Here is a 25,940-nt window from a genome sequence, read left to right as displayed (position 1 = left end):
AAGGAGTAGCAATGCTGCCTTTACTGCAGTATGCAACTTCACAGAGAAGGGCCAATATTTGAGAAACCAATTAATAGCTCAGAATCTGCGATGCAAATATTTTTAACATAAATATGAAGATTTTGTTGGATCTCCATGCAGTTTCCCTGTAATTCTATCACTTTGCTTTTCTTGGCAGTGCTGCAGAAATGGTTTGTCATCACCTTCTGGGAGATTTTTTTTTTCAATTTCTCCAGCTAACCCACAACCCTTGGATTCCCAGGTGGTCTTCCAATCAAGTACTAAACAGGACCAACTTTGCTTAGCTTGTGAAATCAGCCAGGGTTGGCTAGGTGCTGAAATGTAAATGACACAGAAAGCTTTTATATTGCAGTGTCTATTTGGAAAAGTTTAAATAAAGGTAATTTTCTTGCCCAACAAGCTATTTGGGAAAATGAGAGTGAAGAGCTTTCAACTGATAAAGGTTCTTTAAATCAGACATAGTTTTTGGGGAGGCCAATTAAACAGAACCTGTTTTCTTTAATCAGAATTTCTTTCCACTTCCAAGGAAAGGAAAGTAGTCTTGTGACATCATTAAAAGAGCACGCACTGATCTGATTGCTAGAGCTGGGTCTTAATGGACACAATGAAACCAGAACTCAATAGCAATTTAGATACCTGAAGTCAATAATTATACCAGGAAAAACAGGAGTTTAACAAGTAGAAGCAATTGCTACTCAGCCAAAGACTTAAAGTTAAGCTCCTCATAATTGTGCTACGTTAATTCAAAAACATTCTAGGGCTTGCAGTGTGTGTGTGTGTTGTGGATGTGTCACTATGATGGGTTAGTATTGCAATACACCTCTGTGTGTCACAACTTCCTCAAAGGAGGGCTGGGGTAGGGTGGATGAAAAACTCATTGAAACAGGAGTGGATCTCTTGCTTGAGATCTCTAATCCAACCAGGAACCCCAAAACTAAACCAGTTCCTTTCACCTTTTGCAATGTGATTTTTCCTGAGGTAAATATCACCCCCTTTTAAAAAAATGTCTACATTCTAAATGTATTCTGACAGAGTGGATTGCAAAAGATGTAACATGTGTATTTTTCCAAAAAAGCATGGAGCGGTGAAGCAGTGATTTTAACCATATTAGTATTGATCATATTTCACATAACATGCATACATTTTCTACCTTTTGATGTTACTTTATCATAAATATTTATGCAAGAGCAAAACAGATCCCATATGTGACCTACAGAAAATACAGCACAGAGAACAGCAGGAATATGAGAGGATCTAAATCACTGTAACATTTCAGGAGTCCCCAACCTCTGGCCCTAGTGGGCCCATTTGTAATTAAGTATACAAATGTTCTTCGCATTTTCCGGAGAAGGATTGCCATTGGAAGGGTGGGTGGGCCTGTCCATTCATAAAAAGAACTCCTTGTGAGACATAACTAGTTACAAAACTGCCAAATGGATTGCTTACTTCAAGTTGCCTCTCCTTCGTCTTCTGTTCCCCAGGCTACTTCTCAGTCCCCCCCCCCTGCTTATTTTTGTCCTCTTTTATGCAGGAAGGCATATGTCTATAATGGGAGCCTTGGGGAACAAGAGGGAATTTTGGAAATGAAATGAAGCTGGTGCTTTGTTCTGCGGTCTGCCAATTTCCCTGTTTGAATTAAAAGGCGGTGAGTTTTTTTGAAAATACAAACTTGCATTATTGTATTCACATCCTGTCTTTATTTTGTACAGTCCAAGGTGGCATACATTATTTTCTTGCTTCCTATTTTCTGCACACCATAACCCTTGGAGGTGGGTCAGACCGATTGAGAGTGACTGGCCCAAAGTCATCTAACCAGCTTTTATGACTAATTGAAGGCTGGAACTTACAATCTCAAGTAGGTTAACTACCACACCAAACTGGGTCTCAGATGAGACTAGAAACTTGGCAGATTCCAAGTGAGATGCTCATATTAGAACTTCCAACCAATCAATGAAAAGCTTTCTTCAATAAGGAGATGAGACAGTTTTCTGCAACTTCAGTTGACTGAATAGATTATACTTCTTTTCACCCTTTACTGCCCCTCTCTTGCTTGTCTATTCAGAAAGAACAAATCACCAGCTGGATGACCTGCTTATTACTTTGGACTTGAGTCTGGCCTCCCCAACTTGGATAGATTTTTTTTTAAAGTATTCCTTTTCAGAGAACCTCCCCCTTTCTGCTCATCACTTTAATTTTTTTTTCATCCAGTCCTTTTTTAGCCAGAGAATGACACTTATAGACTAAAAGCAACAAAAAAGGGAAAGGAGGCAATGCTGAATCAAAACTAGCAACAAGACTTTGGCTCTGTCAACCTTTGCTATTCTTTTCTCCCACCGATTACGGTGTATTCCTACTTAATTAATACTTCTTATATTTTTTCCATAGCTTTCCTTCAAGATCCCAATGTCATAAATGAAATACTGTAAGTTCAACCTCAGTAGAGGGCAGCACCTGGCTGATCCTGACTGATATTATAAGCCATTTAGGATTATCCCTGGTTAATATTTGGATGGAGGACCAACTAGAACTCCGAGGCTGTAGGCTAGACTGGGAAGCTGGGGGAGACAAAAAAAATTCTGGAGGGTATTGGAATTGGAACAGCAAGACAATCCCTTAACCCTGCCAACAAAACTATAGTCACCAGGAATCCAGCTCCTTTGAAAGCATCTCTACTTTGTTATCTTGGAGGCAATTGGCCATCCCCATAGCTAGATGTTACATATGAAGCAGATGCTCAGTAATGTACAAATATTACTTCACTGTTCTGGATTGTAGTAACTCTCCTGTTGTGGTCATCCTGTGTAGTACTAATAGAAAAAAAAACATTAGCATGCAATCTGGTTGAGATTCTCGTTGAGGAGGTGAATCCAAACCTGTTTTAATAAAATCAAGTTTACTCTTTAGCTTGCTATAAGCTGCTCAAACCAAGCTTCAATCAGAATAGACCTGGGAGGGACCTTGGAGGACTTCTAGCAGGAGACCATTTGTCAATTTGTCAGCCATTTGTCCGAAATGGTACAGAGTTTCCTGCCTGAGCAGGGGGTTGGACTAGATGACCTCCAAGGTCCCTTCCAACTTTACTACTACTACTACTACTACTACTACTACTACTACTACTACTACTACTACTATTATTATTATTATTATTATTATTATTATTATTATTATTATTATTATTATTATTATTATTATTATTATTATTATTATTATTATTATTATTATTACCTTATACCAGGGATAGGCAACCTTGGATTTTTTATGACTCGTGGACTTCAACTCCCAGAATTCCTGAGCCAGCTAAGCTGGCTCAGGAATTCTGGGAGTTGAAGTCCACGAGTCATAAAAGAGCCAAGGTTGCCTACCCCTGCCCTATACCATTTCAGATAGGTGGCTGTCCAGTCTCCGCTTAAAAACCTCGAATGATGAAACACCTACAACATCTGAAGGCAAGCCGTTCCACTGTTGAGAAGCTAAGACATGGAAGGTGAAAACACTAAGAAAGAAGGCTGCAAATGCACTCTAATTCTTGGTGACACTATGCTTGGCTAATAGCATCATTACCTGTCAAACTAAACTAGCTCAAAATGTCTTAGATGTAGCTTTCCCTTCCATACAAAAAATAATCAACTATCACTTACTGTAACTATGGCCTACTGCCTACTGGTAATTGGGATTTTTGCAGCATGCACTGCAAAATAACAGGCACTCAAGTTCTTTGCTGATCTCTTTGAATGATGTACATGTATATAGCTCTTGCCTCCTGACAATTGTGACAAAATAGACAAGGGGAAGAAACAACCAACACTGAACGCTATTCTGACCCATGAGATGCTGCAACTGCCTACCCGCCATTTTGCACATATTGTATAAAACTGCAGGGACTTGTCCAGGCAGTCTCTTGAGAATCAGACACGACTGAACAAGGGAAAAATTGACGTGCAATTTACTCCCTTGAGCACAACAAGGAACAAATTACCGGCTTTTGAGGTATATATAGTCTCAGCTGATTTTTCTTAACTAAAATTGTTTGCAGCTGAACTGACTGGCACCAGAATGCTTGGGTGTGCAGTAAATTGTGTGAATTATCAACATGTATGCATCTAAGAAAGAGAAGGATTGAAGGCTGGAGCCAGGCATCATTGGGCTCTAGGCGGAAAAGAACACACTCAAACTCAGATTTCCCCAGAATTTTATTTGACACCAGTTATCATTAGGTAAAAGTTATTTTGCATGCTTCGGTTTCCCCGTGACACTTCAGATTCAAAACGGTGCTTTTTGGTGGTCCTGCTGCTGCTATATTATCTCTTCCCTGCTGCCTCGATCCTGCTGCTAGCTTTGTTGAATAAGGCTTCCGCTGTAGAAAGGAGAAATAATGGTCTGAGCTGTGGAGGCGGGAATCCCGGAGCTGCTGCTTCAACCGTTTCTGTTCCCTCCACAGAGCCAAGCAGGTGCTTGTTCAAAGCTGCCTATTGCATCACCGGGAGCTCCAGTTTCCAGGCGTCGCGGGTTTCCTTCTTTGACCGCCGCCGAGCGTGTCCAGCAAGGAGGAAGTCGTTTCCCCTCAGGGCGTAACGGGTCGTGTCCCCATTGCTTCCCAAAGGATCGCTTCCTCCTCCTCCTCCTCCTCCTCCTCCTCCTCCTCCAGAGAAGGACGTAGCTGCTTCTCCTTCGCAAAAGCCCCTTCAGCGGCTTTTCTCTGCCCGGAAGAGCAAGGGGGAAATCCCGCACCCTTTCCTCAAATCGGGAACGAATCCCGGGCCAAGCACGGGAGACGAGAGAGGACTATTGCTCCCAATCGCCGGCCAGAATGTCTTTCTTTATGGTCGCTTTGCCAGGGCCGCCGGGCGGGGTCTCTTCTTATCCAGTCTGGGTTAGTCTGTGAGGGACGGAGAACTGGAGGGAAGGCGCGCAACTCTTCTTCGAATCGAGCTCGCTTGGACGGGGGCTCCGTCCCGCTCTTTCTTCTTCTTCCGCTTGCCCCTACCGGCTTCTTTCGGCTTCCTCAGCCGGCGTTTGGGGCGCGTTCAGGCTTCCCCGGATCCTTCTTGGCGCCTCTCAAGTAAAAAAAAAAAAAAAAATCTGCCTTGTAAGCCCGGGAAGCGCGGCTGTCCTCGTTTGCCGCCTTTGAAAAGGGCTGTGACCCTCTTCTCCCGGCCTCACGTGGGGCGGGAAAAGCCGTCCCGATGCGCGGCATCAAAGAGCATCCAAGTCCTTGAACTTGGCAAGCGGCCGCGAGCGGCTTCACGCGGGACCCGTCCCCCCCTTGTATTTTAAAGGCCAATCCGCGTGGGGGGTCGGCCTCACTCTCTGGCCCCCATTGGCTCTTCACGCCCCGTATGGGCGCGAGGCAGGGGGACGCCCGGAGCTCTAGGTCTAGGAACTGTGGCGGATTCCAGCGGTGCCTCTCCTCGCCCTCGTCCTCCCGCGGCCGAAGGGGCGGGGCTGCGAGGCTAAAGGCGACCGCCGATTGGCGGGCGGCGCAGCTCCGAGGTGGAGCTCCGGCTTGAAGTTGGAGTGAGGGATCCAGCTGTGAGGTGCGCTGAGCTTTCCGTTCGGGTCTCCCGGCCGACCGAGGCGGCGGCGGCGGCGGCGGCGGAGGGGAGGCATAGCATCGGTTCTGCAGCTTCAGTTCCGCTGGCTTCGACTTCTGTCTCTACCCCACTCCGCCTCCAGTAATTCCCTTGGCCGGGAGGAGCCCAACCCCCGGGGGAGCCGCCGAGAACCTCATTTTCTCTGCTTCCTCTCCCCAGAGCCGGACGGGACGCGGAGAATGAGGCTGAAGCCAGGCGGCAACGGAGCCTCGAAACCCTGTCGGACTTGAAAAGGGCAGCGTCTCCCTGCCCCCCCCCTGCCTCCCCCCCAACCCCAAAGCGAGGACCTTCTCCTTGCTGGCGCTGCAGCTGGTAGAGACCGTCGCTTTCTGGTTGCTTTGCTAATCGGGGGCACCCAGACCACCGCACCTTCTCCTCGGATTCGCCTTCCCGGCTGGTTCGGGATCTGGGAAAAGAAGAAGAAAAAAAAAAAAAGACTGCAAAGTGACGAGAAACACCCAGTCGGCTCCGCCTGGATCCCCAATGGGGCGAGAGGAACGGAGGCAGCTGCCCTGCCGGGAGCCGACGACGCCCGGCCGGTTTTGAAGCCCGCTTCTTTTCCCCCGGCCCACCCCCCCACCCCCTGCTCCGCCCATGGCCAGCGGGGTTTGACGCCTGACAGCGCTCCCGCTTCCCTCAGCCTCTTTCCCTCTTTTGCCACTTGCTCGGAGCGGGGTCTGCTGGCCGGAGGATGGACGAAGATGTTCCGAGAGGAGCCGAGGAGCAGGATCCGGAGGAGGAGGAGGAGGAGGAGGAGGATGCCCGCTCCAAAACCTTCGTCCGCCTTAACGATCTCTCCGGAGACGGAGGTCGCTCGGGTTCCGGGGACAAAGAGAAAGATCCAGGCAGTGGCGACTCGGACGGGGAAGCGCTCCCTTATCCCGCCCTGGCCCCGACCGTCTTCTTCTACCTGAGCCAGCACAGTCGCCCGAGGAGCTGGTGCTTGAAGATGGTGTGCAACCCATATCCTTTTCCCAAGCCGCCGGCCCGACAGGGGTACGGGCTGGTGCTGCCAAAGGGGCGCCCTCTCCCCCAAATGTACCGCCAAGGTAAGTCAGCGAAGTTCTTCCTCGTCCCGCCGGCCCTCGAAACTGGGCCTCCGCGGAAGGGGGGGGGGGTTCGCTGAGCGGGGACCAAGGTTCTCCTGATGGATTTATTTATTTATTTTATTTATTGCTTATATTTATATCCCGCCCTTCTCCTTGCGGACTCAGGGCGGCTAACAACCAGATAAAAACTACAAAATACCAAAACTACAGTTAAAACATGATTAAAAGACAAATATTAATAATTGGCCTAAGTAATTTAAAATTATTTTAAAACCCCCACTAAAAATTTCCCCTAGGCCAGTCCTGCAAGCTGAAATAACCATGTCTTTGATGCATCTCTATGCGTGTATTAGGGATTCACATAAGAAAGATCCGGGGCAGCCCAGGAAGGCTTTGTGCTGGCCCCTGGACTCCAGCCCGGGAAGGGTGGGCAGCCTGAGTTCGCAAGGCGCCCTACTTGCAACTGCCAAACTTTGAGAAAGCCCTGTTTTCTAGCAGACACCCCCCCCGTGTGTGTGTGTGCGTGTGTGCGTGTGTGCGTGTGTGCGCGCGTTCTTGTTTGCTTGCACACGCCTGTGTGTGTTGCATCAGTGGCAAGATCTCCGCCGCTGTGTCTCTCCCGGACGCCTGTCTCCAATTCGTTCCTTGGAAGTTCTTCCAAAAATCTGTGGAAGGGGTTTCTCAATATTTCCTGCTCTACTAGGCAGGGATTTCTCTCTAGGGTTGAAGTCATAACATAAAATTCCAGAAAAATACTGGAAAATGGAAACAATATGTAACTCTCTCTCTCTCTTTCTCTAATGGAAATAAAAACTGCGGAAAGAAAACAAGAGCAGGTCCCTCCGAGGCGGGTTTGCTGGATTCCCTCTTGCATGCCTCCTCTCCCCCCTCTCCTGCTTTCTCAGCCTTCAGTCGAGGTGGAAAAGAGAGAAAAGGTGAACCATCCTGAAATGTTTCGATCATAAAATTCACTGCACCGGATTCATCTCTTCGGCAAGATGGGTTTAGTGATGGTGGGAGTCGTGCCAGTTCTAAAAAGTTCCTCCCCTTCCTTTAAAATTGATTCTGCCTGGGTGTGTGGGTTCTGGTTCAGATAATGTTGCAGTTCTCCAAAGGGGAGAGACAAGCAGTCCCGGTTAAGCCGTGTTCAGGAAAGCCTTTGGCATAGAAAAGAGCAATGCATCAGTTTATTTATACCTGCACATTACAACCCTCCCCCAACCCCAGACACTCTCTGCCCGGATCTGAAATGTATTAAAGTTAGTGTTTTCCAGACATTTCTTTCTTTTTGACCTAAGCTGTAGCTAGAGGTAAGCAAACCATACATAAAATCTTTCTATCTTTCTTTCTCCCAACTAAGCAGCCTGAATGGAGCTCAAAAGTAGGAGAGAAAAGGAGGGAGACCCGGAATATAATGGAGTTTTAGAAAGGTCTCTTCCACTGCAGCACCAAGGGGGGATGCTCTTCTGTTTCAAAATATAATTACAGCATTTGCATGACAAAAAAAGAAAGTCTTTCTGGCAAATATGTACACAAAGCTGTTCCTAGCAGTGGCTCTTTTCACAGGCGTGCTATATATTATAAGATATGATTACAATTTAAGAACACGGAGACATGGAAGCTCTGAAAGGCGGAAAGCTGTTTGAAATGTAGTGTTACATCTGTTATTACAAGAGAGGAGGAGGAGACCAATTAGATGGGAAGAAAGACATTTTCCTATTATAGCTTGATTTTCTTCCTACATAAATCCAACTGAGATTAAGAGGAAAACTATACTAGAGTTCCCACTTATTTGATAGGAGTTTGGCTGGAGAGTGTCCATAGTTTGGTGTAGTTCACACACAATAATAAACTGGCAGCAGAAATGAAGTCTCAATATTAATTCACAAGAAATAAGAGGCTGGTGGTACTATACTGTAGCTTGCTCAGCCTGTTGTGGCCTAAGAACCAGCAGGGTCTTTCTGTATTCCAAGGATTTCCTGTCTCCTTTTTCTTTCCTTTCCTTTTTATTCATAAACAGTCTAGTCACATGACTACCCTGGAGAAAATAATCCTAAAGGACAACTCCGCCATTTTGCCCAGCAAGGGAAATTCAGATACATCAAAATCTAGTCACAATTTTTGAATTAAAATCTTTTTGAAATATTTTAATGACTATGATGTCTTTGAAAGACTCTTGAAGGCTACAGTTGTAAGAAAGCTGCCTGTAGTCTGGTTCCTCACTTGGAAACCATAAGAGAGGTAATTGAATTCAGCTTTATTGCACATTAACAGCTAATCCATATTGTGCCACACACCAGATGGATCAAAGAGAGTTAAGTAAGTTTGGACATGGGATACATTTATGATGTAGACAAGGCAGATAGAGTTAAGCCCACTCCCCAATTATGAATTTAGCACTAGAAGATTAGAAAATAGACAGAAAATGAAATTATGGATGGCAAAGTTTGCTAGTCCATCTCCCATTGTATGAATTGTTCAAATCCAATCAATCTGGAGGTGGGCCTACAGGAAGATATGCATTTTTTATTAAAACAGATCTTTGTGCAGGTTCTCATATGCCCGTTCTAGACATCAAGTTTACATGTTCTATCTGGGTTCTGCATTTTGCTTTCTAACCGGGTCAGTTTTCTGTGGAGGGAAAGGCGAGACACGTTATATGAAGCATGCCTGTCTGTAACTATTTTATTCTGATCCAAAAGAAAACCTAACTTGAGGAAAACCCCAAAAATTCTGGTGGAATTTGGGCTTCTTAATAACAGGCAGCTGCTCTGGTCTTCACTTTTCAGTCTTTTACTTAGAATTTCTGAAGTAGCAGCTCTAGGCACATATCTATAAAACAATATTGAGGTAAAACTAACCAAAGTATATTTTTTCCCATCAATCCTCTTTATGTTTCCAGTGAACAGTATATGGTATCTAGGACAGTTCAACTGAATGTGGCATTTTAGACAGAAACCCCAGGATCACCTTTCTCTCATCCTAGTTCTAAAACTATAATAATAGCAAACAAAGAAGTTAACAACTTACTGACTTTTAATGTTGCCCCAAATCAATTGCCTAAGGTCACAACCCACTATGCCAAGTTGTAAGACCTTTAATAAAGAGTGACCAAGCCTGGCTGATCCCATTTGAATGTGATGTGTTGGTGAGTCAAGAACTTGAGGTATCATAGCTTGAGATAATGGGGGGGGTGTGTTTGGGGGGCTATATATTTTTTGGCTTGTAACCTCAATAGAAAGTAATGAGTGCTGAAACCCCAATGCTGAAACAATTCCTAAATAAACTTTTGCTGCCTTGGAGAATTGTAAAATATTGTTTTTTTAAAAACTTATTTGGGCTAACCCCATGTCTCAGAATCTGATCCAAACAAATCTTCTTAGAAGTTCATAGGCAAAGAAAGATATTTTTCAGCATTCATCTCTTGTTGATAATGTTCAACGATACAGCTTGGGGTGGTGGCAGTTTTATTACTGGGCGCTGTATATAATCCATATTCCCAGAGGGGTCTTTTGTCACTGATATTTTTTATTTTTTTTAAAGAGCGTATCTGAATCTCAACATTTTCATATGCTTTCATTAATATTCCTGGATTTATTTTTTTCCTCACTTTTTTCATATTGTGAATATTTTGTTCTCTTAATTTTTTTTTCTGCCTGTAAGTTGAGCAGTTATCATTATTTTTTAATTCTTTATGATTGATATATGTGTTAGATCTTTTATGTTACCATTTTCCAAGAAAAATTCAGTAGCAGAGTTTGTTTCCAGGGTGCTGCTAAATGGATGATTGAAATGCCAGATCTTGAAAATACTCATGTATAGCCTGATTGTCTTGTAGAATTATATATGCTTTGCAGTATCATCAGTGTACGCTTACAATCTCTGTAAAATGGGGATACTAACAACCATCAGAATTTCCTATGTAATTCAGTACATCAAAACATAAAAAATATCATATATGCAACAAACAAAATTCTGGGATACATCACTAGAGGGGTCACCAGCAGGAAAAATGCGGTCCTAATCCCACTATATAGGGCTTCAGCCAGACCTCATATGGAATACTGTGTGCAATTCTGGAGACTTCACTTAAAAAAAAAGATATTGCTAAGATTGAGTGAGTCCAGAGATGGGCAACAAAAATGGTGCAAGGTCTGAGGGACGAAACATATCAGAAGAGACTGGAGGAACTGAATGTGTACAGCCTGGAGAACAGAAGGGAAAGAGTGTGGGCATGACTGAAACCTTTAAATATATTAAGGGTGTGAATAAGGTTCTAGAAGGCAGCATTTTCAATACTGAGCAAAAATCTAGAACACGGGAACATAATCTCAAATTGACCGAAGGGAAGTTCAAAAGTAATATTAGAATGTATTATTTCCCAGAAAGAGTATTGGAAGCTTGGAACCAACTTCCAGTAGAGGTGGTGGGTCAGTCATCAGTAATTGAGTTTAAACATGCTTGGGATAAAAACATGAATACCATCTGACAAAAATAAAAAAAAATAATTACAAATAATAAATAAATTAAAAAGAAAAAAAAACAAATAAACTTAAAGGGCAGACTCGATGGATCACTAACTCATTTTCTGCCATCAGTTTTCTATGTTGTAAGCTGGGATTGTAAAATTTCTACATAAAGGGAAATAGAAAACGAAGCTGATACTATGGGAATGATGTGACCAAGAAAGCCAGTCTTGTGATGTGATAGTGTGATTATTACATCTAGAAAGATATCTGATTTTAGTAGTCTTCCTGCTTATAATCCATAAGCGTGTTTACTCAAAAGTAAGCTATGCTGAACTTACAAATAGGACTGACATCCAAGCTCTCTTATTTAGGATTAGACTGCAAGCCTGGGTGACATTTGTAAATTGACTTGGTTTGCTATGCCGCACAACACTCTTTCTTCTTGAAGCCCATCGCCAGATTGCTCAGGTCAGGATAATGCTTTTTTAAGTAATGTGACCCTAAAAACAAATCAACAAGGCAAAACCAATAGCCTTTCTGTCTTTGGGGAATGCACATTATTTAAAAAGCCTCCCACTGGGCACCTGCAGGCATTGGTTCAAAGCAAGGCAGTTACTAATCACAGGCTGGCAAGCCAGAGACAAAGTAAAGAGTAGGGGATCATTGGGCCACGCTGAGCAGAAGATGTGGGGAAGCAGAAGTTGTTTTCAGCAGCATCAAAGAAAATTAAAAAGTATAATGCATGCTTTGCTTTGTGAAGAGCAAGGGGACTGTTCTTTTTCTTCTTAGAGTATTGATCAGAGCTTCCTGAAAAGATTTAAATAAATGCCATTAAATCAGTTGGCATCTCCCTTCCTTTTGGAAGTATATGACTACTTTTCATTTTAATTAGTGTTTGCTGCTGGGAGCTTGGTTGTTTGCTTGTTTATGGCTTTCCCTGCCACCTCATTAGTTTACTTGTTTTGGAAAGTATCTTGCTGCATACCAATATTGAAAGTTCGTGTGAATGAATGAATCAGTCCTAATTTGGATGCAGTCGGGTTAGCCTCAGTTTTCCAGGCTATTTGGCAGTTCTAAGAAGGGGAGATGGGCTAGATTTCAGGTGATCTATGATTGAAATGTCCTCCAATCCACAGTTGTTGAGAAGAGATGAAGACATCATCATTATAGAGCAGTGATGGCGAACCTATGGCACGGGTGCCAGAGGCGGCACTCAGAGCCCTCTCTGTGGGCATGTGTGCCATCACCCCAGTCCTAGGCCTTCAGCTGGGTTTTATAAAATCATTTCGCTTTAGGCCTTTGCCGCCGTATGCAAAAAAAAAAAAAAAAGGTTCAATCAGTCAATTTCAACTTCTCGCAGGAAAAAAAAAGATTTTGCAAAGTTGGAATTGAATGATTGAACTTTTTAGTCCCACCCAGTCTGCTGTTACCACCGCAGCCATGCCCACCCAATGGGTCACACCCACCCAATGGGCCACACTCACCCAATGGGCCACACTCACCCAGCACTCGACAATGCATAAGTGGGTTTTGGGTTGCAGTTTGGGCACTCAGTCTCTAAAAGGTTCGCCATCACTGTTATAGAGTCATCTTATATAGGGTGACATAAAAATTTAATAAATAAAATAAAATCATAAAACAGTAGATTGTGTAAGCCTTGCCTTATACTATTTTGCCCTTTGGAAAAAGTTATCTAAAGCAGGGGTGTCTAACTTTGGCAAGTTTAAGATTTGTGGACTTCAACTCCCAGAATTCCCCAGCCAGAGCAAAAGGTATTTTATAATCCTACCACAACTGAACTGTGTGATCAGAGGTATATAAAGCAGGATGCGGTTCCTTCAAATATCATGAAGGGTACTGGGCAAAATGTTTGCAGTCATGCAAGAAATCTGACAAATACCTAAAGAATGTAGGTATTCTCTTGAAATCCCCAATCTTGCCAACTGTGGACAATTTCAGAGGATAGGCTGATTGACACAACAATAAGAAGATAACTATTATGCAAAGTTTAGATGTTGAGCTCTTGTGAGATGCCATCTGCTTCCTTCCTATTTACCTTCATTGGTTCCCCCTTGCCCTTTATTAATTCAATTAATTTGCCAGCTTTATTTGTCAGACAAGGACAGATTGCGGAAACATAGTTCCCCAGTTTGGCAGTCCTTACTTACCCGTGTAGGCTTTTGTCATATGGTAATATAAATGATAAAGTTTGCCATTTTCTTGGGGGTCTGGGTGTTCTGCCAGCCCTGGTCCTGTGCCCCTGGCTTCCTTTTTGTGTCTCTGAGCTAAGGCAAGTCTTGGAAATAAACTACACTTGGCTGGAGCAAGTTGTGATCATCTACATAGGACTAAAGTTGGAGAAATTCTCCCATACAGCTTCTTCAAAGCTAGGAGCTATTTATTTTTCCCTTGAAATTTGATTGAGGATGAAGGCATCCTTCCCTCTCGCTCACTCATGCATATATACAGTTGCAGATTTGGGTTCCAACCAAAAGAACACACAGTAGTACTGAGCCACATCTGGGGGAATTCTTTGTGATGCAGCAAATATTTGAACTGATACTAATTGTACCAATCAAAAAATTCTGTCATCAAAATGGAGCTTTCAGAATGCAAATTAGGAGAATAATTTCACTGACATTCCTGAAAATGTTGCATAGTGTAGTCATAAATCAAAGAATATTTCCTTTGGATTGTGAATTGGGTTTCCTAATGTGCCAGATTCTCTGGTTGGCAGATTAAAGGCAGCTTGAATTCCTGCTACCTGCCGTATTCCCCCTCAACTTAATTCAGGCTATGTAAGTTGAATGGAAAGGCCAGCTCCCATTAAACACTTGCATATAGCCTAATCTTATGGCTCAAAAATTGTCCTGAACTTAGGACAATTTATTACCATCAGGTTTTCTGATGTCGCATTGTGTTACAGTTTAATCTAGTACAGTGGTGGCGAACCTATAGCACGCGTGCCAGAGGCGGCACTCAGAGCCCTCTTTGTGGGCACACACGCTGTTGCCCCACCAGGAGTTCGCCAGAGTAGCGAACACGTGGCGTTTGGAAGCGACAGGGCAGGAAGTGAGGGAGCAAGTGACATTGGCCCCCCGGGGATGCCCCAGAGATGGCGAGGGACTGGTCCCCGCTGCCCTGGCCCCGGCCAAGCTCACCCAGTCTGCCATGACCACTGCAGCCATGCCCACCCAGTGGGCCACGCCCTCCACCCCCCCCCCCAAGGGCACCACAATGCTGATGCAGCCCTGGCACTTTGCGATAAATAAGTGGGTTTTGGGTTGCAGTTTGGGCACTCGGTCTCTAAAAGGTTCACCATCACTGATCTATTATTTGCTTATACTTTTACTTTTACTCCTCAAAATTCCTCCCCTCTTTGCTCTTTGATATTAATAGTGGCATTTAGTATTATCTTAAATATGGTGAAATGTACTTTTCCATGAAACTCATCTTTTGGAATTCAGGAAGAAACGTCTTGTAGAGGATATTACATAACTCAAGTAGGGAATCAGCAGCCCTCCAGATGTTCTTGTGGATAGCTCCAATCATCCCTGACTATAGACTTTACTGATTGGGACTGACAGAAGCAGTCTGATAACATATGGATGGCTGCAGATTCTGTATCTATGGGCCACCTTATTCCTGTGGTGGGTCTTCTCTATTTTTAAAAGATTCAGAAGGTGAAATATTCTTCCTATCACAGCTTAGAGGACATAACTCCATTGCATTTTGCTTGCTGTGGAATCAAAATATAGATCCTCCATTGTCAAGTGCCAGGGTCATCTCCTATACTCCATAAGGCAAAAGAGATATTTTTTGTATTGTATTTTTTTAAACAAAATTTTTATTAATTTTCTAATTTTACATTTAGGTATTTAAAAAGCAATGTGGTGGCTGGATAAACCAATAGTTCAGTAACATATAATTTTTTTTTAGTACAAATCTCAAACTACAACCTAAAATATTTCCTCTCTTTTTCCCTTAATATCTACTATCTCATATTTAAGCTAATACAGTTCTTATTATATCAGCTAAATAAAAACATCATTATTACATTTATCAATAAATTTTTAGCTTATACATATCTTAATTACTTTTACATTCAATCTTTATATTCAATCAATGTCCTGTTATTGGTTTTCCCCAATTTTTAGTTTCCCATCAATATTCAGGTTTAACATTTGATATTTATAATTTCCAGGTTTTAGGTAACCAAAGATTCTACCTGTATGTACTATATGCTGTGCTATACTCTCTCTCTCTCTCTCTCTCTCTCTCTCTCTCTCTCTCTCTCTCTCTCTCTCTCTCTCTCTCTCTCTCTCTCTGTGTGTGTGTGTGTGTGTGTGTGTGTGTTTGTGTGTGTAGGCAGTTTGATCTACTGTTTAAGCTCCAGGCTAGAAACCAGGAGACTGTGAATTCTAGTTCCACCTTAGCCATGAAAGCAGGCAGGGTAATTTGGACCAGTCACTTTTTCTCAGCCCAACTCACCTTGTTGTGGAGAAAATAGGAAGAAGGAGGAATATTGTGTGTGTTTGTTGCCTTGAGTTACTTGTAAAAAATAACAAAGGCAGGATACAGATAAATAAATAACTAAATCATAAAATAAATGAAAGAGAACAAGTAACCTCTTGGTCACTGGACTGATAAAGTTGGCAAGGCAAAGAGAGGGCCTTTCTAGTGAGGAGCCAGAGACCAAAAGAACTTTATTCCTGTTCCTTGAAAGAAGATCTTGAAGGAAACTTCCTTTGGTATTTGTCTTCTCGTGAAAAGCAGTGGCATCCTATTGGCTCCAGTCTTTGGAAAATACAAAAAAGAGGGAAAGGAAGACGATGTAGCAGATCTACCAATGAACAGTCGAATGCTTCTCTCCTCAATTTTGTAGCTCCTTTTTCAGGAGGAAAGGAAAGGGGTTGCAGCATCTGGGAGAAGCTCATCCTGGTGTCCTCTAGAGCAGAATACCTCAGACAGACAACCTGAAAAGCATCAGTATGAGGCAGCTGGTGGGGGAATTATCTGTCAAACTCAGAACTCTGGAGAAATCAACTATGCATTCTCTTCAAGGATGCTTCTCCAACAACCTGATTGAATTCTGCCTTGTCACCTCACCACTCAAGATGGGAATCCAGTTCTTTAACAGATGGGTACAGAGATTGTGAGGTTCGGTTAACCCCTGGAATGCTGCAAAAAAGCTAGGGACACCTTTCTACCATTATTGGTCTTCAAGAAAAATAATAATAATGTAAGAATGATTCAAGCTATCAATCAGCTGTTAGAAATAGGTACCAGACAGTCTACCTGTGAGAGAGCTACCCTCTTTTCATCTTTTTAACCATCTCAGAACTGAAGAAAATTCCGAACCACAAAGCAGTCAGCCGGTTCATCAGAGAATGTTCGAGATTAAGGGCTCAGCAATCAAGGCAGGTGCAATCCTAGAGAACATTTTTGATATTAGTAGATCTGCTGGAAGTCTCTCTCTGTGTTTGAATCAGCTGGGTCTAGTGTCCCTCCGCAGATTTCTGTTTGTCAAGGTGAGCGTAGTGCTAACGGACTTCATGATGAGAACTAAATACATGCATTTATCGGCACCTATGGTCAGTTACGAATTAGAGCAACACGCATGGATTTGTAGAGGACCCGGTCAATGGCTTCCCTCCATTCAAATGGATGCTACACCTAACAGTCCTATAGAGAAGAAGCTTTCCCTGTCACCAGAACACGGAACAGAACTACCGGTACATTGGGCAGTTATAGGAATTCTCATCTCACTGGGTCCACCTATCATGAAACTGGCTAACCTGCAGGAGATTATAGTTTATACAGACTTGATTGCATAGTTATGTCAGTGTCTTTACCTTCTCCAAAGGCTTCTACTATTGCCACCAGATACCATTCCCATAAGAGATGGCTAAATATCTATGTTGATATCGAATAACAGCCAATCTATTTTAGGAGTCCTGCTCAAGTAAATAATGCCAGACTTTCTGGTTAGGGAGGTACTCAGGTAATCTATCAGTCCAGGGACTATGGGCAAACTATTAAATGTCCCTCCTCATCATTTGGCTGGTACTCAAGAGCAGCCTGTGTGGCTGTGGTTAGCTTGGCACTCACAATTAGAGTGTTATGTCTTGGTGTACCTGGATAGCAAGAGCACAACAGAATTGCCAGGCAGGTTCCAGATCCAAGGAGCTAAGGAAAGCGGTCCCCCCTAAAGTCCCAAACACAGAGAAATTTCCATTCGGTATCATCAGCTTGCAAAAAAAGTGATCCATGATTGTCACAGTGGATTAGCCAAATCAAGAGCTGACCTCTTTAGAAATGTACGTAATGGAGAAATAAAATGCTGCTTCTCTCAGTTTCATGGCAACACTGCTGAAGAGGTAAATTAATGCTCATCACCATTGCCTCTGAACCCATTCTAAGTTTTCCCTCTAGTTTCAGCATTCACCAGAGTGGTATGCAAGAGGCCATGATAAGTCCAACTAACATTCAGATGATCCCATTGTGGACTGCTCTTCAATAAATAAAAAGGAACAAATGCATAATTATTAATATTGAAGAATATTTCCCTATAGTATGTGCTGTGCTTCTAAAAACTATTCAACCAATCCCTTAGTGCAAAGGAAGACAGCCTGTGGCCCTGCAAATGCTTTGAGATACAGGTTCCATTGGCTGGGGACAACTGGCTGGGACTGGTGAGATTTCCTGCCAAACATCTGGAATTTGTCTTGTTTGCCCTGCCCTTATATCACCAGCTGAGCATATTCTCAAGCAATGAGCCTAGCAAAGACTCTGCCTGGAACTTCTTGCTGGCCGGTTGATGGGGACCCTAACTTTGTGGCTAATGCTTCTGATATTGATTGTCCTTCCTAGAATGGTGTAATTGGCCTGCGTGTTGTTCAGTTTTGATGACAAAACATCATTTTTCTCTGATGAGAGATTGAGGATGCCATGCCAACAACTAGTTGTAACTTGTATTTTTTATTGCTTTCCTCTATATGATTAGTTTGTAGCTGCTTTATCATATTTTGTATCATATGGAGGGATGAAAAGTGGTATATATAGTCATACTAAAGTCTCTCCCACTGTTGCCAGACAATGACTTCTATTCTATAATCCCTCTCATGAGACAATCTTAGCAAGGTTTTATATCATCACTAACGTAGTAAGGCTACATTGTTTGGGCTGCAGAAAATGACCACTAGATGGTAGCCAAGAGGTAAGAAAACTCTACTCAATACCCTTTGCTGCCCTCTAGTTCTAATATGCATATCTTCAGTCCAGAATTACAGACCCTTCTTTGTTGGGCAGGCATGGCTTGGACACTGTGGTTCACCAATGTTAACCAATGAGAAAGCTTATCTTTTCAACCTCTCCTTCTCTTGGAAGATTAAAAATGTAACATAGGCAATTTGTTGTGTTTTCACAACATAACTGAGCAAAGTTAGCTTAGTTGGTGATTGTATGATGCTGTTCTGAGTTGAAGTCCAACCCCATGGGTGGTAGATGATTGAGGCACTTGACTCTTTTTGGTGTTTCCACAATGCTTTCAGCCTGTTACATAAACAAGGCCATAATGTGGTGCTTGACTTGAGCTGTAGCATTATGTTGAACTAGATTACTAAATTTTGTTCAACAAATTATGCATGTTAGATTAGCTTGATGTGTGAATTTATAAGACTGGTTCATGTGTACAGTTGAGCAGAGTTCAGCGAAATCAGGCATGACAATCTCCTCTTAATTGTGTAGTTACAGAATGTTTTTCATGGGCCATAATTATAGTCCAATTATATTGCGCCAATGTAATAATTATAAAAGGACCATTGCACTGTACAGATGAGATGATGCAAAGCACTTTGTTGTGAGATGCTACTTTACACAGTTTATTTCCAATACATCTATTCCGGCTTCCCACAATTTGAATGCAGATGGTAGTACTGATGTCTGAATCACAATCTGATAGAGGAAACTATTGGAGTGTGCTTGTGGTTGTAATGGGTAATTGTAATCTCTAGTAATTTTCGTAATGGATTGTGTGCAATTTTCTGTTTTTCCTATTATCTCATGAAAGATGCAGTTATAGTTGAAAAGCAAAGGTGTTTTTTAAAAAAATAATAATAATAACATAACTCAGTATATCTGGAGCCTTTGTGGTTGCAGAGAGAAGGCTGAAAGCATGATGGCAGTGTATGCTAAATGCTCAGCAAAAAACAAACAAACCCTGAGACATTAACTTCCTATAGGAAGGGATCTCTTTTCACCTGTCACTTCAGGAAGTGAAGAGTATTTCCCACTGATTTATAGAGCTCCAGTCTGAAATCTGGAATCAGTTGATATTTCAGTTACATTTCTGATAGTGTTGTTTTACTGTCTTGTGGTATATGGGACCATAGAATTCTGAACAAATTTCTAGTTTCAGTTTTGTGGCATTGATGTTTCACGGTGTAAATTATAAGTAGACCTTCCATTAAATCAATAATATCCATTGTAAAGCCGAACCATTTTCTTTGAGTAGTTATCCATTCAAATTTTCTAGCTGTTGTGATGATTTGTACGTTCTCTTTACAGCTTCCTGTAGCATAACAGTATCTAAGTACAAAACCTTTTTCATCCAAAGGTTTTAATTATTCTTCAAAGGCCACTTAGATGTATACATGATGGGATTCATACTAATTTCTCTTGACAGCTGTTATACATCAGAAGGATGTTATGTCACATGTATAAGAAGAAATGTTGTTCCTGGGAGTGAAGATGAAATTGTGCCCATTGTAGTCTTAATAACAATATCTAATTTGCTGAGCATCTATGCCTCAGTTTCTCTCTGCTAAGGCAGATTTACCTCATCCAACCCTGTACTCTATAATTTGGAAAGTTTTGTGCTTGATGCTCTGGCCAACAAACGGCATTAGCACCTTGCAGGATTGAGACCTTTGACTCGAACTGGGAAATAGATCAAGTTCTCCTGTCCAATTGAGCAGTAGCCAGATTTGGAATAGTGGAGCCAGCCAGCTTGTTTTTAGAACATTGCCCGGCAGAAGAGGAGCTCTGGATGCCTTTCCTACAGCTGAAGTCATAGCTGACCTTGCAAAGATCAAACAGCTGGGATATTTAAGACTGACTTCCCCAACTGTATTCCAGTCACTGACCAAAGCTTGGGTTTTTCCCTTTATCACAGAGATAGCTTCTGTAACTTGATGCATCAGGGATTTGCTGAATCCTAGAACTCAGATGTGCATGCCAGAATATACAGCAACAGAGGATAACAGCCAGTGGCTTGCTCATAATCCTAGCTCGTTTCAGAATCAGCAATAGCATTGCTAGCACTGGAGCTGTAATTATTTGTTCTTCTGAAATCTGTAGGGAAATGCATCATTCTGGCTTCCCATAGTGACAGCGGATAATTCGACTTTGAGAAAACTTTTCAGTGGATTTCACAGGGTCTAATCTCATCTCAAAGGTTTTGACGATTTCTCTTTCTTCCTCCCCACCCACTCCTTAACACCACACAGATCTTATAAGCCTGGAACACAGCATCCATCCAAATATTTTCTTTAAATAAGCAAAGATTGCAAAATGGGGCACCCAAAATGCTGTTTTTAACAATTACACTTCAAAAGCATAATGTAGAAGCCCAAACCCAAGAAGAATCTTCTATAAAAGTGGTTCATTTGGTCCCATGCATAACGAAACCTACATGAAATAATGAAGCATTTTGCATGGATTCATGTTGCCTGGATTAGTGTAGCTGTAATTCATCCAAAAGCCTGGGATTTGCTGAGTCATATGCATCACAATCTTCTTATGTGTGTATACTGGGACTGTGTATATTTTGCTAATGACTTGGAGGAAGTGCTTCGGGCACTTCATGCCAACATTGCACCTCTCTACCATTCCTAGAGTGGCCACACTTTTTTTTTTCCGGGTTTGAACAGATGCCTGAAAAATTGGGTCTGCTGAAATGAATAGCAGAGATATAATGTGCTCACGTGAATTCAGAATCCCTCAGTCTATGTTCAAAGAACCTTCTGACCAGACAATCGCCATTGGTTTGCCAAGACTGCGCATCCTCATTTCTAAAGATTTCAGCAGATAGTTTTAGCCCAATGAAATGGAAATATCTTCCAACCCAGAAAAATAGCATGGACATGTCACACAAAGGGTAATGTCACATTGCAGTGCAAACGAGAATCAACCAAATGTTTTTAACATAGGAAGCAGCATAAGATGCAATGATTCACGGGGGGGGGGGGGAGGAATCAAGCCATTCATAGTCATATTCTTGGTTTGTTCAGAATTCACACAGGCATGGCAATAAATTTCTGTCCCTCCAGAAACTCAGCCTTGCATTCAGTAACTAGATAACAGCAGAAGCTTCCCAATCAAGGTTTGAGGCTCTGCTGCTTTATTGTAGACAAGAAATAAGTCATCGGGACAATGAAGGTCTGCCTGCTGCAGAACAAGAAATCAAGCCCTGGATTTAAGCAATCCCAGAGTTTAAATCCTAAGCATTTTCCTCCCATCCTTTCAAGTCAATGGATGTTTGGCCTTTCTGTTTTCCAGCCTTGAAATTGGGAATCCCTGCTCCCATTTACACAGGGATTATTTTTGGCCAGACACTGCTGGTTTCTACTATCCAGCTTCTGTCTTTAGTCGCTTGTCAACCAATATTAGCTCTTAATTAAGACTTTAGATCACTGAGTGAGGCCTATTTTTGAATTTTCCAGGCTTTTGCAAGTCTACATTTGAAAACTGATGCATGTGATACATACAGATTGAAATTCAAGGTTTAAAAATTCCCATTTTTTTTTTAAAAAGAGGCTACATTAATTTTCATAAATGTTTTATCTTTATCTTTATTCCTTAGGCTAATAATTTTGCAAAATGTTTTGTGTGCGTGCAAAGTCCTACTTCAGTATTTTACTATAACATGGACTTCACTCAAGTTCTCTTTCAGGATTTTGGTCCTTTCATCCTGTGCTTAGTAAGACCCCCAAAGTGGTTAAAGTTGGTCTATGAAGCTTTTATTAAAACTCTTTTTTAAAAAAAAAATACGCATATCCAAATCCAAGATTCTTCATAGGGATATACAATAAGAGTATTTCAACATAAGAGTATTTCAATCTTTTTGTTCCAAGAAAAATCCATGGCCGTCTACATACAAGTATCACGTTGATACTTTACTGTGATATATGAGTGTAGCATAAACTCTATTTTCTATGCTTGATGGTTAATAGGATGCCCACAAGCAATACACCAGAAATGACTTAATGTATAATAAATATTTATGTAAACATGCATTGTCTAGTTCTAATTTATACAAATTCACATCATGTGAGCATGAGCTATAGCATCTCCCTTTCGGATAGAAGTCATTTTACATATTAATTTTATTTTGCAAGCTTTGCTGGCTTTTATAAAATGTTCATGTTCTGTTCAACTATATACAAACTTACTTGGAGCAACGGGCAATGTGAATGGGCCTTACATATTGTACTTTCATAGTCACAAAGAAAGTGGCAATACAAAATTGAAAGGCAATCATTCTCCATTGATTATAAAATAGTTTAAAGAGTTTATCTTTCTTTCTCCAGTTAACAAGCATTTTACCACCAAGAGTCTTTAGAAATTTCAATTGGTAGGCTAGCCTTTTCACCATATGACAGTGTCAGCTGTAATTCTAAAAGTTAAATGGAATAATATTATATGAATAAATGGAATAGGACTTTGGATTTTTACAGTGCTTTGAGTCTGATTTCAGGAAGGTGCTTCAGAGCCTACAGATAGTCCTCAACATATGGCTGTAGTAGAGTCTGTGCATTACAGTTGTATATCATGATGTTCATAAAATGGATCATGTGGTTATTAACCAAATGCTGTGGTTATTAAGGAAGCCCCACAGTCCTTAAGCAAACGCCATGGTTTTTAAGTGAACCAATGGTCCACTATGGGTAGGGTTTTGCCAAAAACTGGAAGTAAATACTGGTTTTCAGTGAAACTAATATAAAACATGGGCACCTGACTGAGACGCTGCAAACAGCTATAAAAGCAGCCGTGTTGCCGAGTGCCTGAAGTTCAGTCACTTGACTTTGGAGAGGGCCTGACCATTGGACTATTGCATCCATAAGTTCTCTTTATCTGGTCAGTCATAACTTTGAACAGTCGCTAAATGACCAGTCATTAGTTGAGGACCACCTGTATGTGAAATACCCGCTTCTAACAGGCTTTAAAGCAGACACATTTTCCCCCCTTAGCTTTGTGGAGTTACTTCAAAGAGCTGCAGAAGGTGGATGAGTGCTCCCATTTACCCCGAAGAATCATTTTGGAACTAAATCATATGTTTTCCACAATCCTCACATATAAAGCAAATTCAAATAAAATATACAGATTCACATAACATTTACACATTCTAATTTACACGGCCAATTTCAGAATACTATACCTGTAGTTTAAATAGAAATGCAATACTACCATACTGGAGGGAACCTGACTATGTGAATTGTGAGCCTGATCAAACCATTACCAAGGAAATGTTGATCAAACTTGAAGCAGACAACACTTACCCTTAAAACAAGACTGTTTTGTAAATAAGACACCTGGCCACCCAGCAAGGAAAGCAGTTTGATGTTGCAAGTGCTAGAGTACGACAAACCCTCCAGATGTCAAATAACTGGATGGGAGAATTATTAGATGAAGGGAAGGCAAACTGATAACACTGCAGATGCTTTTGACTGCATCTCCAATAATCCTTTACCGTTGTCCATATGCTGGGTGAAGCTGATGGGAACTGAACTCTGAAACTTTCGGAGGGCACCCGGCTGCCTCTCTTGCATTAGCTGAGCCCTTAAGAAAGAAGAGGGCTACATAAAAAAGCAAATGCAGAGAACCAGAGATTTAGATCTCTCTAAGAAAAGAAGTTTGTGAGCTTCCAGCAATGCTAATTTGTTCATGAATGAGATGGAAAAGAACTGGAGCTTTAAAAAAATTGTGGGTGAAAGCCAAACTGACAAATTGACTATCTAAACTGAAATATTTGAGTGCTTAGTTCTTGAAAACTTGGGTTCAAACTCCTGGGCATTTTGATGGTGAATTAGAATTGTCTAATAAGGTTTTCCCAATTGATTATACATCTTTTAAATGGCAGAAAGAGATAACTCCTTCACTGTCAAGCTTTGCCAGTATGAATGGATATCAATTTACTATGGTTTATTAGTTGAGAAGAATTTACAAATTGCATGAATTTTTCAAAATATTTAAAATAGCAAATGAGATATTTAAAATAGCAGATGAGGAAGAAAGAGAAGTATACAATTACAACCACTTTAATTCATATTCAGGTCCATGTAGAAGCTGGGAACCTGGATAATTATGTTTAGTCGAGAGTCTATAATAATGAGATATATTGTATTTCAATTAGCTGGGATACAATTTTCTTTCAACAGAGAAAAGCATGTCTTTTGATGTATACTGGAGAAAGATGGGAGAAAAATCTTGCTATTTTTTTTCCAGTCTTCCTTTTCTGCCTACCAGAACATTGCAAGTTTGAGTCAAAACTCTATTTTATTCACAGTATATTATTATTTATTTGTTGCACATTCAGCCAGATGTTTACATGGGACTTTGAATTATCCACCTACCAAGTCCTACTCAAGGACCTGAGATAGGCAGATGTTCTTGTTTGATGGTGATAAAGGTATTGTTGGAGAATATAAGCTATTCCCTGTAAAGCTGTGTTTTGCAATTGATTGATGGTGATTTTGTCAATGCTGACCATGTTCAAGTGGTGCTCCAGTTTTTTGGTATTGCATCCAAGGCATCTATTACTATTACTACTACTACTACTACTACTACTACTACTACTACTACTACTATTATTATTATTATTATTATTATTATTATTATTATTATTATTATTATTAAATTTATATGCCACCCACCTCACTATCAAGCAATTCTGGGCAGCATACAACATTATAAAAGCACAATATAAAAAAATTAGAATATTAAAAATAAAACATTAAAAGTTAGCAATAAACTAATTGAGAAAGGCATCAATTCATAAAAAGGTGGAGCTGGGATCTTCTCGTAATCTATTTACCACCTGCGGAGTGGGACATTCCCACCAGGGTGCTAAGGCAGTTGGCAGAGCCCGGTTTTCAGGCCCTTTGGGAAGGCTAAGAGCGTGGGGATGGATCTCAGCTTGAGGGGCAGGATGTTCCAAAGGGCAGAAAAGCCAGGGCAGAAAAGTTTCTTCTCCTGGACTCTGCCAGCTGAAATTCCTCGCCCAACAGGGTTCATAGCATGCCCCTTCTGCCAGAATGAGTGGGGTGTGCCAATCCCATTGGGGTGAGACAATTGCTCAGGTAGCCTAGACCCATGCCACAAAAGGCTTTAAAAATGGTCATCAACACCTTGAATGGGACCTGGAAGCCTAGAACTGCCTGGATCCCTACGCCAGTTGTACTTTCTGATTACTCTTCAAGCTTAGCCCCATGTAGAGCGCATTGCAGAATCCAAACACAAGATGATATTGTTCTACACACAGGCCCAATAATTAATAATTAAAACATAACAGACATAATCAGATAAATTCACCTTTTCCTTGGCAGTCAACAAACCTGTCATTGTATCTTAGTAAACATCAATCAAAAATATACACATAAACACAGAAGGCAAACAAACATCCTTTCCCATCTGATAAAATTGAAGCACGAAAAAGTGCTGCTGAGTTTTGTCCAAACCAGTCCCTTAGATTTTGAAGCCATGATGTTCTTCTTCTGCCTGGACCTCGTTTGCCTTCAATCTTTCCCTGG

The 25,940-nt window shown here is 41.5% G+C and overlaps 1 protein-coding gene across 1 annotated transcript in view; it reads left to right on the top strand.

Moving 5' to 3' along the window:
* The first annotated feature begins 6,546 nt into the window (after nt 1-6,546).
* CACNA1G (calcium voltage-gated channel subunit alpha1 G) overlaps nt 6,547-25,940 on the top strand; it is a 368,214-nt gene continuing 348,820 nt past the window's right edge. Inside the window, exon 1 of the mRNA XM_029283371.1 lies at nt 6,547-6,575. Coding sequence (XP_029139204.1) covers nt 6,562-6,575 — 14 coding nt within the window. The 5' untranslated portion in view covers nt 6,547-6,561. The remainder of the gene's footprint in view (nt 6,576-25,940) is intronic.

This window comes from Protobothrops mucrosquamatus, unplaced genomic scaffold, assembly GCF_001527695.2.
Source record: "Protobothrops mucrosquamatus isolate PMUCROS unplaced genomic scaffold, P.Mucros_1.0 scaffold68, whole genome shotgun sequence".
In the NCBI taxonomy this organism is placed as follows: domain Eukaryota; kingdom Metazoa; phylum Chordata; class Lepidosauria; order Squamata; family Viperidae; genus Protobothrops; species Protobothrops mucrosquamatus.
The sequence above is the reverse complement of the archived record's forward strand: the minus strand, read 5'-3'. Positions and strand labels throughout refer to the sequence as shown.